The sequence below is a fragment of the Lemur catta genome, chromosome 16 (assembly GCF_020740605.2).
Source record: "Lemur catta isolate mLemCat1 chromosome 16, mLemCat1.pri, whole genome shotgun sequence".
Taxonomy (NCBI): Eukaryota; Metazoa; Chordata; class Mammalia; order Primates; family Lemuridae; genus Lemur; species Lemur catta.
Genome location: NC_059143.1, coordinates 1,187,826 through 1,201,875, shown reverse-complemented (window position 1 = coordinate 1,201,875; position 14,050 = coordinate 1,187,826). Strand labels below are relative to the sequence as shown.

Genomic DNA, 14,050 nt, shown 5'->3' with positions numbered 1-14,050 from the left:
GGTGCTCAGACTGGAACCTGGCCCCACCCCTCCTCTTAGCCCCCTGCTGTTAGCTTCAGAGACCCCCCACAGGCAGGAGGGTCCATGCAGGAAGGCATATGGCTGCTTGCACCCCCAAGCCCCAGCTGCCTCTACCACACCCCTCTTCCCGGCCCTGGCTCTATGAGCGGGTTGGCTGCAGGCCAAACCCTTTAAACCACTGATGCTATTTTTCAAGTTATCTTTCCTCCCGTCTTCTTTCTCTCTCTCTGCAAGCCAGGAGAAAAAAAAAAAGAATCAAAGTGTCTTTCCTGAGAAAACCACATGCAGGAAGAGCTGCTACAAGACAGTCTTGCTTTCATCCCATGGATGTCTGAGTTTGTCCCCCCCCTTGGCGCCAAACCTGCTTGTCCTGTGTCCCTTGGTCTGTACAGAATTCATGTTTTCTCAGCAAGTCCTCACTGGGCCCACCTGCATGGGATTTAAGGACATGCCCCAGGATGACGGGGTCCTGGCCCTCCTTGCAGTGCAGGGGTGAGGGCTGGCGGGGTGGCTTCTGGGTAGCTGCCTTGAGACTGATTGCCAAGCCCACAGGGAGTGGCTGGGCCCGGGTCCCAATACAGAAGGGGAAGGGAGACCCTTGCCTGTTGTCTCTCTGGCCCCTCCCCTCCTTCTGCCACCCTAAGCACCGGTCTCCCTACCTCCCTGACTGGGCTCAGGCCGCGGCTGTGTCGTGTGTCCTCTCCTGCTGCCTGTGCCCAGCCAGCCCTGTGCAGCCAGCCCTGACGCTTGTGGCTGAGTGCACCGCCCCTACCCTGGTGCCGACCACAGCATGTGGCAGGTCTGTGTACACAGGTAGCTCCTGGGGCTAGGATGTCATTGGGCCGAGGCTCTGTCCCCTGGTCCAGCATGGTTGGCCCAAGGGTGACATGAGGAGCATCTGTGAGTGCCAGGGCCCCTCCACACTCTGGTGGGCAGTGTGGCCCTGCCACGGCCACCCAGGGCCGGGCTCCTCTTTGCTCTCTCCCTGGGGTGCCTTGGAAGATGGGGCTGTGTGGCAGTCCTGCCAGTCAGACCCACGCTCTGGCGCAGCTGTGCCCAGGAAGACAAAGGCAGCTGGGGGCCAGGTGGTGCTCAGGATCTCGGGGCATTGGTCTTGGGGCTGGGCTAGGGACACATCTACACCAGCACCCTCTCTCTGCCCTCCTGGGGCCAGGTCTCTGCAGAGACCTGGCAGGAGGCGGCAGGGGTGTTCTGTCCTGGAGCCCATCCTGACCTGGCAGTCTCTGTGCCTCCAGAGCACAAGAGCCCCTCGGCTTCCCACCTCCTACCTCAATCCTGCAGGCCTCAGGTGGCTGGGGTGTGTGGGGCTGTTCCTGGAGTGTGCTCAGAGGCCCCTGCACCTGGCTGGGCATCCCACGATGCCACCCTCTGGCTGTATGGCCTCGGGCCAGTCACTTCCTCTCTCTAAGCTCCAGTTTTCCCATTTGTGAGATGCAGACGGTCCCTAGGATCTCTGAGACCCACAGACCACAATAACAGGACAGCACATTTAAGAACCAGAGCAAGAGTAAACGGTCACTGGCTCACGTACACTGGGTGCAAGCCTGTCTCCTGCCTGCTGAGTGCTTGGCTCAGCTTGGCTTGCCAAGCTGCTGCATCTCACTGTGATCCTGTGCCATGGTCAGGGCAGGGCAGGGAGGCCACGGAAAGCTTCACTGATGGAGGGGTTCACATGAGCCAAAATGGGTTCTGTAGACTGAGTAGGAGCTTGCTGGCCCAGGAGAAGGGCACCCAGGGCAGAGGAACGTGTGCAAAGGCAGGGGTGCTGGTGACCTGGGGCCATCAGGTAGATGGAGCAGTTAGAGCATGGTGTGGGGTGATGAGGCCACGGAAGAGGGCCCTAGTCACAGGTTTAGCCCAGGCCCCTGTCTGCTTGCTGCATGTAGCATCTTCTCCGGACGGTGGCACACCCGGGGCTCAACCCCACACTGTGCTCCCCACCATCCCCGACAGCTCTCCTGGTGCACCTGGGGACCCAGCGCTCAAACCCAGACCACACCCAAGACCGGCGAGCACAACTGGAGCCAAGGAGCACACAGCTGTCCACCCACCAGGTGAGCAAGTGCCAGTGAGGATGATGGTTCCTGGTGCCGGCAAGGCCGTGGGGAACCAGGCACCCACACGGTAATAATAAAAAACATCCAGACACTTTGGCTGCCAAATTCTGCTTATACCGATATGTCCTGTTAGAACAACAAGTGCAAATGCGTACTTAGCACTTCCTGCGTGCAGCACAGTCTCACGCACTCGTACATGTGACAGGCCTTTGCACGCCCCCGAGACAGATCCTGTGATTGCCATGTACAGATGGGAAAACTAAGGCACACGCAGGTTAACTCACCCGAAAGTACACTACTATTCAGAGATTATCTTTGGGGGACAGGATTAGGGGAAGCTACCACTTACTCCCCAGATGTCAGCACTATTTGCATTTCTGCAGTTTACAAAATGTAAAGGCCTTTGGTGGATCAAATCATCTTTCTTCCATCAGCCCTGGAAACCCGGCTCTCCCTCCCCCAGGCTGGCTGTCCAAGTGGCAGTCACCCCACCAGGCATTCCTGACCCCATTCATCCCCCAGAGCCAATTGCCACCAGGTCACATCCATTCTTAGAGCTGAAATGCGCTTTGCAGACTGAGTAGGAGTTTGCTCGGGAGGAGGGCAGCAAGGGCGGTGGCAGGAGAACCAGGCCCCTCTCCTCTCCTCGCCATCCTGACCAAGCACTCTGCACTCGTGGTGTGCTTGGTCTCTCTTCCTCCTCCAACACCACTGGCCCAGTCCTTACCCCAGGATCAGATGACCTTTCCAGAACACAAGCCCTTCTCCTACCCCAAACCATTCCCTGCCTCTGTGCTCCTGTGGGTGGGGTCTGAGCGCCCCGTCAGCCTCCCACCACCCATGGGGCTGCTCCAGCCCTGAGGACTCTGCCCGCCACGTGTCATCTATCTGGAATGGTCCCCGCACCCCGACGTCTCAGCCCGGTGCCGCCTCCCCAGAGTCCATGTTGAGGCTCCCCTCTCAGCAGCCCTGCACTTCTCCACAGCCCCACGCAGCCACGGGCCGACTGCGTTTGGCAGTGTTTCCGTTCAAGCACAAGCGCTTCTGCTTATCTTTGCATCCTGGCACTCCCAGTACTGGACTTGGCTGGTGGTTGACCAGTGACTGGCTCTGAGGATCTGAGGGACAAAAAGGACACCACATAATGTGTGGGCAGGTGCGGAGGTGGCAGGGAGAGGCACAGTGGCACTCCTGATGCTCGGGATGCCAAGTCCTGAGAGGGCACAGCAGGCAAGGGGGCACCAGGGTGAAAGGCAGTGCGACTGTCTGGGCCATGCTGCTTTTGCAAGGTCTCTGAGCCACCAAGAAAAAATGTCCACGAGGTGGTCCGAAATTTAGAATCCCCCCACCCTTCTAGGGCCTTCCCTGGGAAATGTGGACAACTTGCCCTCTGCGCCTGCCCTTCCTTTCCCTGTGGCCTCCACGCTTTCTGGGGCCAGATACCAGACACTATCACGTCCCTGAAATGAGCCATTTCACCCTTCTGGCCTTAATTTCCTAATCTCCAAAATGGACACAATAAGGTCTGAGTCACAAAGCTAAAACCTGTACACACCCTAGTGAGAAGCAATTTGAGTAACCATTTTACACTGAGGTGTGGCTCACGGCTAGACACTCCAAGTGCAGTGTTTGTGTGCACGTGAGCACGCACTCTTGCTGCTTAATACAAATGAATCTCCATTTGGCAGAACTTAGAGTAGCTTTGAGGATAGTGCTTGGAGTGGGATAAGGGCTTCCTCTAAATCTACCTGAAAATCTGGATTCCGCACTCCTAGGGGCATGCAGTGAGCAGGGCTGCAGTCTCCTAGGGCCCTGGTAGGCCCCCCACTTGGAGCAGCACCCCCTTCTGCCTGGAGTTCTCAGCAGGCTCCCAAAGGGCTCATCTGGATGGAGTAGAGGAAAGGCCATGGTCTGGGGTTGGGGTGTGCAGTGGGTGAGGCTGGGTGGATGTGGGCCTAGGGACGACCTTGGACTCCAGCAGAAAGGGCCTGTACCACTAGCCTGCGAAGCTGGTGATTATCTTTGGGGAGCCACTGAAGGATCACAGCTGTGTTTTAGAGCAGTCCCTTGGGGGTAGAATGGAGGCAAATTTCTGGAAGACCCTGCAAGTAGGGACTGGTGGTGAGGCTTGGCAAGGGCTGGACCTGTTGGGAGCATGGGCTGCCTGAGCACCCAGTGGGGGTGAAGACAGGGAGGGGGGACCCTAGCAGAAGCTGAGCTCCCAGTGCAGGGCAGCTCGGTGCAGCCAGCTGTGCCAGGCCGTTGTCCCGGCCTCCCTGGGGTCAGAGCTCTGCTCCCTGGCCGGCAGGACAAGCGGTGTTATCAGACAGCCCAGCTGGCTCAGAGATGGCCCCCCAGTGCTGCTAAATCGGGGACACCAGCTACTGCTGCAGGAAGAGGGAAATGCAGGCAGGATGTCCTCTTTTGTGGCCGATGAGTCCTTTCCCATGAACCCCTGCTGACCTTGCAGGCCACGTGGCTGGGCTCCCCCACTCGCCACTGGACCTTCGACCTGCGCCTGCCCAGGCCTCACCTCCGGCGAGGGTGGCCGGGCCTCAGGGCCCCAGGGGCAGGCCTGCGGCCCGCCCTGCCGGGCACCCTGCGCCTCCTCCAGCGATGAATGCTTACACCTTCCTGCTCCCAGACTGGTCCCCTCAGTGTGACCGGAAAACCGAGGTCCCAGAGGAAGCCAGTGTCTGAAAAGGATTGAAACTCAGGAATCCCTGGCTCCAGCTGGACACGTCGGCTGCCTCTTGCTCAGAGGTCGGCTTAGGGAAGGCAAGAGGTTCTCTGAACCCTTCTCCTTAATTATCCTCCACTCCGAGGGGCATCTCAGAGGGCTGTGGGGCACAGGCTACCCCTGGTGGAGAGAAACCTGCCCCATGGTGGAAAATGCCCAAACAATAGCAGGAGGGGTATAAGCTAGACACAGGGAAGAACTTCCCCCTCATGGCTAAGACTCCACTTAATTTCCCTGAGTTCCCTGACTCTCCTCTGCCCTGTCACACTCAAACACTCCCAACTTTCCTCCTTCCTTATTTGGCCTAGTTGCATCACCTGGGGTCTCCCAGGAAATTCTGCTGGACACGTCCACCTGGAGGCCATGCCTCCTCCTCCCAGGGTCCCCATCGGACAAACTGTCTCATGATCTGCCGTGTTTGCTTGAGCTAGAACCTTAGCCCTTCATCCCCCGTTACTGACTCTTCCATCCCTGCTTTTTCTCCTGGGTTCGTCCACCTGCGATTCCCTGGCGCCTTCCCTTCCTGGACAATAGCCTCCCTGCTGCTGCTGTTGCTGTGGTCTTCTCCCGTCTGTCGCCCCCACCTCCCACACACCCCTCCCAGGCTCTGGCCTCACCCGGCCACTCACTTGTCCACATTTGCCATCTGCACTGTCCTGCCTGGGCCTTTCCTTCCTGTGGAGCTCACAGCCACCAGCTGGGCCTCCCTGGGCCAGGGACACTTTCATCCCTGGGCTACAGACATCTGATGCCACGTCCGTGTTCCTGCAGTCTGGCACTCAGGAAGCCCCTGCAGGACGGGTCCGGGTCCAAATCTTCCCTGGGCCACCCTGAGCAGGCACCATAGCTTGTGGCTTGCACAGAACTGCAGTCTCACTCCCAGGGTGGGGGGTTTGCCAGACAGTCCACTTGTCACACCTTGCACCCCATCTGGGGCCTGGCCGTGCGACTGTGCTCCGTGAGGCAGCAGAGCCCCTTCAGCCACACTGGGTCTGTGCCTCAGGCTTGGTGGGTGCGTGAGTGGCACCAGCACGTGAGTCCCCCAGGCACCAAGCCAGGGCTGGAAGGTCCACAGGCACCAAGGGAGGTGGGCCAGCCCCCATGTCTTGCCTGTATCCCCGTTGACCCCCACACACCTGTCCCCACCTGGGCCTGGTTCAGGGCCGGGATGAGCAGGATGGCCGTGTATGACAGCCCAAGGCAAGGGCGAGTCTCCTCTGACCAGGCCAGCACAGGCTCCCAGCAGTCTCTGCTTCCCCTAATGTCCCTGAGCTGGCAGCCTGCGGTCCAGGGGTGCAAACAGCCTCTCTCTAGATGAAGCCCCAAGAGCCATCTGCCATTGGCCCTCTCCACAGGGACACTGCTAGGGCAAGACTGTGGAACTGGACTGGGACCCTGAGCCTTAAAGTCTAGCCCGAAAGCACAGCACCTCAGTGCTTGCCAGCCTGCACCACTGCTGTGCATGGGGAAACTGAGGCACAGAGAGGAGAAGGGAGGGCCCCAGCCTGCACCACTGCTGTGCATGGGGAAACTGAGGCACAGAAAGGAGAAGGGAGGGGCCCAGCCTGCACCACTGCATGGGGAAACTGAGGTGCAGGGGGGAGAGGGGAGGGGCCCAGGCCACACAGCCAGGGCTTCAGGGACAGAGCCAGGACAAAAGTCTGGTTCTATGACCTACGGCGCACTTTTAAGGGCAGCCGCAGGGCTCCCAGGCCTCTTGCCTGCCTCCCACCCGGCGCCCTTAGGCTTGCCTGCACCTGAGGGGTGTGCTTCTGTGGCAGCAGCCCCCACCGGGCCAGAGCTCCCAGGGTCCTCCTCAGCCCAGCAGGGGCTGCAGCAAGGGGCAAGGCTGAGGCTGGGGTGGTCTGTGTCTCCACTGGCATCTCCCTGACAGCCACACCCAGGCCCAGCCTGGGACAACCCATCCATGGCCCCCTGCTAACAGTCTCTTCCCCTTCATAGTCTGGTTTTGTGACAGTCAGCTGCACTCACTGCAGGGAATGGCCTCACCACCCTTTGCTCTGCCACCTCCCACTCTGCTCCACCTGGGAGCACTAGGACGCTGGCCTCTCCTGGTTCTCCTTACACCTGGGGAATGTTCCCTGTCTCCCAGGAGCCCCCTTCCTCTCTGGCCCCCTCTGCAGGGTCCCTTCCTGGACTCTCCTCTCTCTCTCCAGCTACCCAGCCCAGCCTCTCTCCTGAGCCTCAGGCACTAAACCCAGCTGCCTGTCAAATGTCTCCTCAAGGTGGAGGTTCTCCCATTCCTCACCCCTGCAGTCCAACAAGGGCCCTATTCACCCCTACCCTATACTCATGCAGTCACTCAACAAACACACACTGAACACCTGTGAAAGCCCAGCGCTGGGCTGGGTGCAGGCAGGAGAGCAGGGAACAGCCAAGGGGCAGCACCCTGATCAGACCTGCCCAACTCTGAGGCCCAGACAGCTGTCCCCTTCCCTCATTCCTAGGTTCAGCCACACCTCCCTCCCCTCCTCTGTCCTCAGCCCTTCAGCCTGTGAAGGTGCAAGGGTGAGCAGAGAGCAGGGCTTTTTTGTCTCTTACTTTGGGCCTCCCGGGGACCTTGGGGAAATTACATATATCCCTGGTCTAGGCTTCCCCATATGTAAAATGGGTCTAACAGTCCCTGTGAGAATTAAGAGATGAAGCATGCAAAACCAGTATTCAATTCCTATGGTGTGCAAAAATACCGAGGTCCCCATTCCTCCCAGCACTCCTCCCTCAAACACTGGGGACCAGTGAGTCCCCCTCCCACCCTTTGATTTCCAGGGACACCAGATCTTGGGTGCACGCTCAGCTCATCCTCTCGGGCCCCCACGCTTCCTCGCTTACACCTCTGCCCAAGCCCTCGGCCCCTCCTCGCCCTCCACAGTGCCGGTCTCCAACCCCACAGCCTCCGCCTGGGGTCTGGGTCTCTCGGCGCCAGAGCCATATTCCCAGCACAAACCCAGCCCTGCCTCTCCGGTGCTGAAGACCTCTCCGCGGGGGCCTCCGCCTCATGGTCCTGGCCCCTGGGGCCCCGGGAGGCCTCTTCTGGGACTGTGAGAGTTTACGAGTTGTCAACTCAAGACTGGCCTTGAGTTCCAATAGGCACCTGCGCCCTCTCCGCCTCCAGCACCCGGGTGACCCAGAGCCACCGCCCCAGGTCCCCGGCGAGCGCCCTCCGGGGGACCTCCGGGCAGCGACCCCGGGCGCAGACGCGCGGCGTCGGGAAGCGAGCGCGGAGTCCGGGCCGGGCGGGCATCGCCGCCTCGCGCTGGGCAGGGATCCCCGCTGCGTGGGGTCGTGAGCAAGGGAACGAAGCAGCCAGGCTAAGGATACAGCCCGACGGGGCCAGGCGCCAAGAAACCCGAGCCACAGGCCGAGGAGCGAAGTCGGGGACCCGGAGGACGATGCCCGCGCTGAGGCACAGCCCGGCCGCGCCGCCCCCGACCCGGCCACAGTCCCCGCCGCCCTTTCTCCATCCCGGCCGTCCGGGGCCCGGACCCGCCGGGCTCCATCTGGCGTCCGTGCCCGCAGGCTCCGGGCCGCGCCGTCCCTGGCCAGTCCCCTGCCCGCGCGGCCCCCCACTCGCCCTCCGCGGCCGGCCGCGCTCACCGTCGAGGACTCCGAGGCAGAGCCACAGGCGCAGGCCCGGCGCGGCGGCCCGCTGCATCTCCGCCCGCTGCGGCGCGGGTCCGACCCGGCGGCCGCGGCTCCGAGCTGCGAGTGAGCGCGACGCGGACCCGCGGGCGGGGCCGGGCCGGGGCGGGGCGGGGCGGGCCCTCGGGGGGCGGGCCGGGGGCGCCTCCGACCGCCCGGGCACCGCTCGGTCCCTGCCGGCCCCGGGGCACGTCCGGGCTGGCGGGGAAGAGCACCCGCCCGGCCCCGCCGGCGTCTAGCGTGCCCGCCCTGCTGCCCTCGGGGCTGCCCGGCGGGGGCGGGGGCGCAGGTCGCGCGGGTCGCCGTGCACCGCGAGGGGAACCGAGCCTGGCGGGCAAGGGCGGGCAAAGTGTGGCAGCGCGTACTTTTTTGTAATTGTTTTCAAGTGATAAATACGTTTCGAGGAAGCAAAAAAGCAGTACATGTGATTTAAAAATAGCAGCATGTTAAAGCTTTGCAAGCGTTCGGCAGACTTTATCTCCCTACTTACTTGGTGTCACGCCGGGCACCCCTGTAGCCGACCCCGCCCCGCAGGCCTGGCCTCCGCTGTAGTCGTCCCCGGATATTCTGCTCTGAGATCATTCACAAGTCCTTTTTAATGAAGTGACACTTTACTTGCTGACTCGGCAACCCTCTCACAGGCTTCCTTTCTCTTTTCAGCTTGTCTCTAGAATTTTCCTATTGAACAATAAATCCTGTGAAGGTGCGTGTATCAGCTTCCCTGCCCTGCTAACACTTTACTTCGTTCACACTTTTTCCACCCTCCCGCCACCCCCCACCAAAGTCCACTCACCCTTGCCAAAAACCAATACCAGATTTTTGATAACCATTACCAACTCTCTCAAGCACAAGTAAGAATTGGGCATGTGATTAAGTTAGAATCACAGATCAGTGGGGAGAGTTTAGATAATTTCATGAATAATGTTGGGCAACTAGGCAATCAAATGATAAATGAAGTGAGTTTTTTTTCCTCAATTACATATTGATTTTCTTCCATTTTTAAAATTTTAAAATAAATTTATTGTGAGATATAACACATTTATGGAAAGTATATATCAGTGTATTATAAATGTGAATTTTAAAGCAAACACCTATGTTTCCACTCCCCAGGTCAAAGGATCTAGAATGGCACTAGCATTCCAGAACCTCCCCTTCCCGTCACAAACCCCCAAAGTTTCCCACTATTCTGGCTTTCCTCATTATACACACACACACACACACACACACACACACACACACACATACATATATATACTGTTCTCTAGTTCTACCTTGGTCATAAATTAAGGGTCTATGTTGAGTAGGTCATTTTCTGGGCTTTTTGTCTAGTTGTCGATTTTTGTACCAATACTAACCTGTCTTGATTGACCATAGCTTTATAAAATCTTCATATCTGGAAATGTACGTTCTTCCAACTTGTTCTTCAAAAGTGACTTCGCAATTCTTCATAAGTTGCATTTTCATTTACATTTTAGATTCATTTTATTGGTTTCCACACACATGTGATTTCCTGGGATTTTGATTAGAGTGATCGTTTTGGGGAAAACCCAGTTTCTTTGAATCCATAAACATGGACCATATCTCTATTATAAATTTTTAAATATATAATTTTATTTTTAACACATTAACTGCCATGTGAGTTGTATTTAACTCACACTAGTTTTGATCCTGGGGCCTTGTGAAGCATATGTAACTCACATGTCTCTTCACCTTGGGAGCCACCAGAACTATTTTTCAAGTTGCATATAACTCACGCACAGAAAGCAATAAAAAAATAACAAATTTTTCATTAAATTAGAAGAAATCGCTTTGTTTTCAAAGTTTTTATTCTATTTTTGTAATAAAACACCATGGTCCAAAGGAAAAAATTTTTTTTCTAGTGTGGCAGTCAATGTGTTAAATTTTTAACTGAAACATTCTTGTACATATTAATGGGGTACATGTGTTACTTCAATGCATGTATACAATATGTACTGATCAAATCAGGGTACTTGTGATCTCCATCACCTCTAATATTTATTATTTCTTTGTGTTGAGAATGTTCAAATTCGTCTCTTCTACCTATTCTATTATATACAATAAATTGTTGTTAACTATAGTCTCCCTACTGTGCTACAGAACACTAGAACTTACTCTTCTTAACTGTAATTTTGTACCCATTAACCAACCTCTCCCTGTCCCCCTTCCCCATTCTCTGGTGACCAACTACTGTTCTATTCCCTACTTCTATGTGATCAACTTCTTTAGCTCCTGCATATGAGTGAGAACATGCAGTATTTGTCTTTCCATGCCTGGCTTATTTCACTTAACATAATGTCCTCCAGTTTCTTCCATGTTGCTATAAATTACAGGATTTCATTCTTTTTTTAATGGATCAGTAATATTGCATTGTGTATATATGGCACATTTTCTTTATGCATTCATTCATTGATGGACCCATATTTTGATTCCATATCTTGGCTATTGTGAATAGTGCTGCAATAAACATGGGAGTGCAGATATCTCTTCAACATACTGATTTCCTTTGCTTTGGATATATACCTAGTAGCGGAATTGGTGGATAATATGCTATTTCTACTTTTAGTTTTTTGAGGAATCTCCATACTATTTTCCATAATGGCTGTACTAATTTATATTCCCCCTTTCTCTGCATCCTTACCAGCATTTTTGATATTTTTTGTCTTTTTGATCATAGCCATTTGAACTAGGGTGAGATGGTATCTCATTATGATTTTGATTTGCATTTTACTGATGATTAGTGAGGCTGAGCATTTTTTCCCCATATACCTTTTGGCCATTTCTGTGTCTTTTTTTGGAGGGAAATGTCTATTCAGATCTTCTATTTTTAAATTGAATTATTTGGCTTTTTTTGCTGTTGAGTTGCTTGAGTTCTTTGTATATTCTGGACATTAATTCCTTGTCAGTTGGATAGTTTGCAAATATTTTCTCCCATTCTGCAGGTTGTCTCTTTATTGTGTTGGTTGTTTTCTTTGATGTGCATTTTAGCATAATGTAATCTTATTTGTCTATTTTTGAATTTGTTGTCTGTACTTTTGATACCTTACTAAAAAAAATCTTTGCCCAGACCAAATCCTGAAGGTTTCTCCTATATTTTCCTCAGTATTTTCATAGTTCCAAGTCTTACATTTAAATCTTCACTCCATTTTGAGTTGATTTTTGTATATGGTGAAAGACAGGACTCTAGTTTCATTCTTCTACACATGGATATTCAGTTTTCCCAGCACCATTTATTGAAGAGACTGTCCTTTCCCTAATGATTGTTTTTGGTGCTTTTGTTGAAAATTGGTTGGCTATAAAAGCATAAATTTATTTCTGGATTCTAGATTCTGTTCCATTGGTCTATGTGTCTGCTTTTGTGTCGGTACCATGCTGTTTTGGTTACTATAGTTTTGTAGTATATTTTGAAATCAGGTGGTGTGATGCTTCTGGCTTTGTTCTTTTTGCTCAGTGTTGTTTTGGCTATTCAGGGTCTTTTGAAGTTCCATACAAATTTTAGGATTGTTTTTCTAGTTTTTTGAAAAATGTGGTTGGTATTTAGGTAGGGATTGCATTGAACTTATAGATTGCTTTGGGTAGTATAGACATTTTAACAATATTAATTCTTCCAATCCACAAACATGGGATGGATTTCCATTTTTTTGTATCCTCTTCAATTTCTTTTATCAGTGTTTTGTTTTAATTGTGGAGATGTTTACCTCTTTGGTTAAATTTATTCCTAGGTATATTTTTTTGTAGCTATTATAAATGTGATTTTTTTTCTTGATTTCTTTTTCAGGTTGTTTACTATTGGCATATAGAAATGCCAGAGATTTTTGTATATCGATTTTGTATCCTGTCACTTTACTGAATTCATTTATCAGTTCTGACAGATTTTTGGTGGAATCTTTTGGATTTTCTAAATATAAGATTGTATCATATGCAAACAGGAAAAGTTTGACTTTCTCCTTTCCAATTTGGATGCCCTTTCTTTCTTTCTCTTGCCTAATTGCCCTAGGTAGTACTTTCAGTGCTGTGTTGAATAAAAGTGGTGAAAGCGGTCACCCTTGTCTTTTTAGATCTTAGAGAAAAGGCTTTCAGGGTTTATTTTTGTTTTGTGCTTTTTTTGTTGTTTGTTTGTTTTTATTTTTTCCCACCCCCACATGTTTGTTTTTAGAGACAGAGCTTCACTCTATCACTACAGGTTGGAGTGCAGTGGCATGATCATAGCTCCCTGCAACCTCCAACTCTTGGGCTCAAGTGATTCTCCTACCTCAGCCTCCTGAGTAGCTGGGACTACAGGTGCATGTCACCATACCCAGCTAATTTTTCTTATTTTTTGTAGAGACAGAATCTCTCTATGTTGCCCTGGCTGGTCTCAAACTCCTGCCCTCAAGCGACCCTCCTGTCTCAGCCTCCCAAAGTACTGGAATTACAGGCATGAACCACTGCTCTCAGCTCAAAGGCTTTCATTTGTTTCTCATTCAGTGTGATGTTAGCTGTGGGTTTGTCATATGTGGCCTTTATTGTTTTGAGGTACTTTCCTTCAGTACCTAAATTGCTGAGAATTTTTTTTTATCATAAAGAGAGATTGAATTTTATCAAATGCTTTTTCTGCGTTTATTGAGATATGCATCTGACTTTTGTCTTTTATTCTCTTGATGTATCACATTTATTGATTTGCATATGTTGAACAAGACTTGCATCCCTGGGATAAATCTCGTTGGTCATGGTATATAATCTTTTCAATATGCTGTTGAATTTTGTTTGCTAGTATTTCATTGAGGATTTTTATATGTGTGTTTATCAGGGATGCTGGGCTGTAGTTTTCTTTTTTTGCTGTGTCCTTGTCTGGTTTTGTTATCAGGGTGATACTGGCCTCGTAGAATGAGCTAGAAGTGCTTCCTCTTCAATTTTTTTGAGAAGAACTGGTGTTAGTTCTTTAAAATTTTGGTAGAGGGGTAGAATTTAGCAGTGAGGTCCTGGGTATTTTTGGTCTGATCTTTATTATTTCTCTTTTTTCCTACTGATCTTGGGTTTGGTTTGTTCTTACTTTTCTAGTTCCTTGAGGTGTATCATTAGGTTGTTTGTTGGAAATCTTTCTATTTTTTCAATGTAGGCATTTATTGCTATAAATGTCCTTCTTAGTACTGTTTTTAGTGTATTCCACAGGTTTTGGTATGTTGTACTTCTATTTCATTTGTTTCAAGAAATGTTAAAATTTTCTTCTTAATTTCTTCATTAACCCCATTGGTCATTCAGGAGCATGTTGTTTAATTTCCATGCGTTTTTACAGTTTCCAAAGTTTGTCTTGTTATTGATTTCTAGTTTTGTTCTATTGTGGTCAAAAAATATACTTGAGATGATTTCAGTTTTTAAAAGTTTCTTGAGACTTGTTTTGTGGCCTAACATCAGGTTATCCTGGAGAACGTTCCATGTGCTGATGAGAAGAATACATATTCTGTAGCAGTTGGATAAAATGTTCTGTAAGTGTCAGGTAGGTCCATTTGGTCTAGTGTGTAGTTTAACTGCAATATTTCTTTGTTCATTTTCT

The 14,050-nt window shown here is 51.9% G+C and overlaps 1 protein-coding gene across 10 annotated transcripts in view; it reads right to left on the bottom strand.

Annotated features, from left to right (window-relative positions):
- FLT4 (fms related receptor tyrosine kinase 4) overlaps nt 1–9,052 on the bottom strand; it is a 50,470-nt gene extending 41,418 nt beyond the window's left edge. For 8 of the 10 annotated variants that reach the window (XM_045527586.1, XM_045527587.1, XM_045527588.1 and 5 more), the window contains exon 1: nt 8,455–8,542. In XM_045527586.1, the coding sequence (XP_045383542.1) occupies nt 8,455–8,512 (58 nt within the window). In that variant the 5' untranslated portion in view covers nt 8,513–8,542. Of the gene's footprint in view, nt 1–8,454; nt 8,569–8,989 lie in introns of those variants that run through there. The other 2 variants (XM_045527589.1, XM_045527582.1) reach the window with 2 other exon arrangements.
- Nucleotides 9,053–14,050: the final 4,998 nt, after the last annotated feature.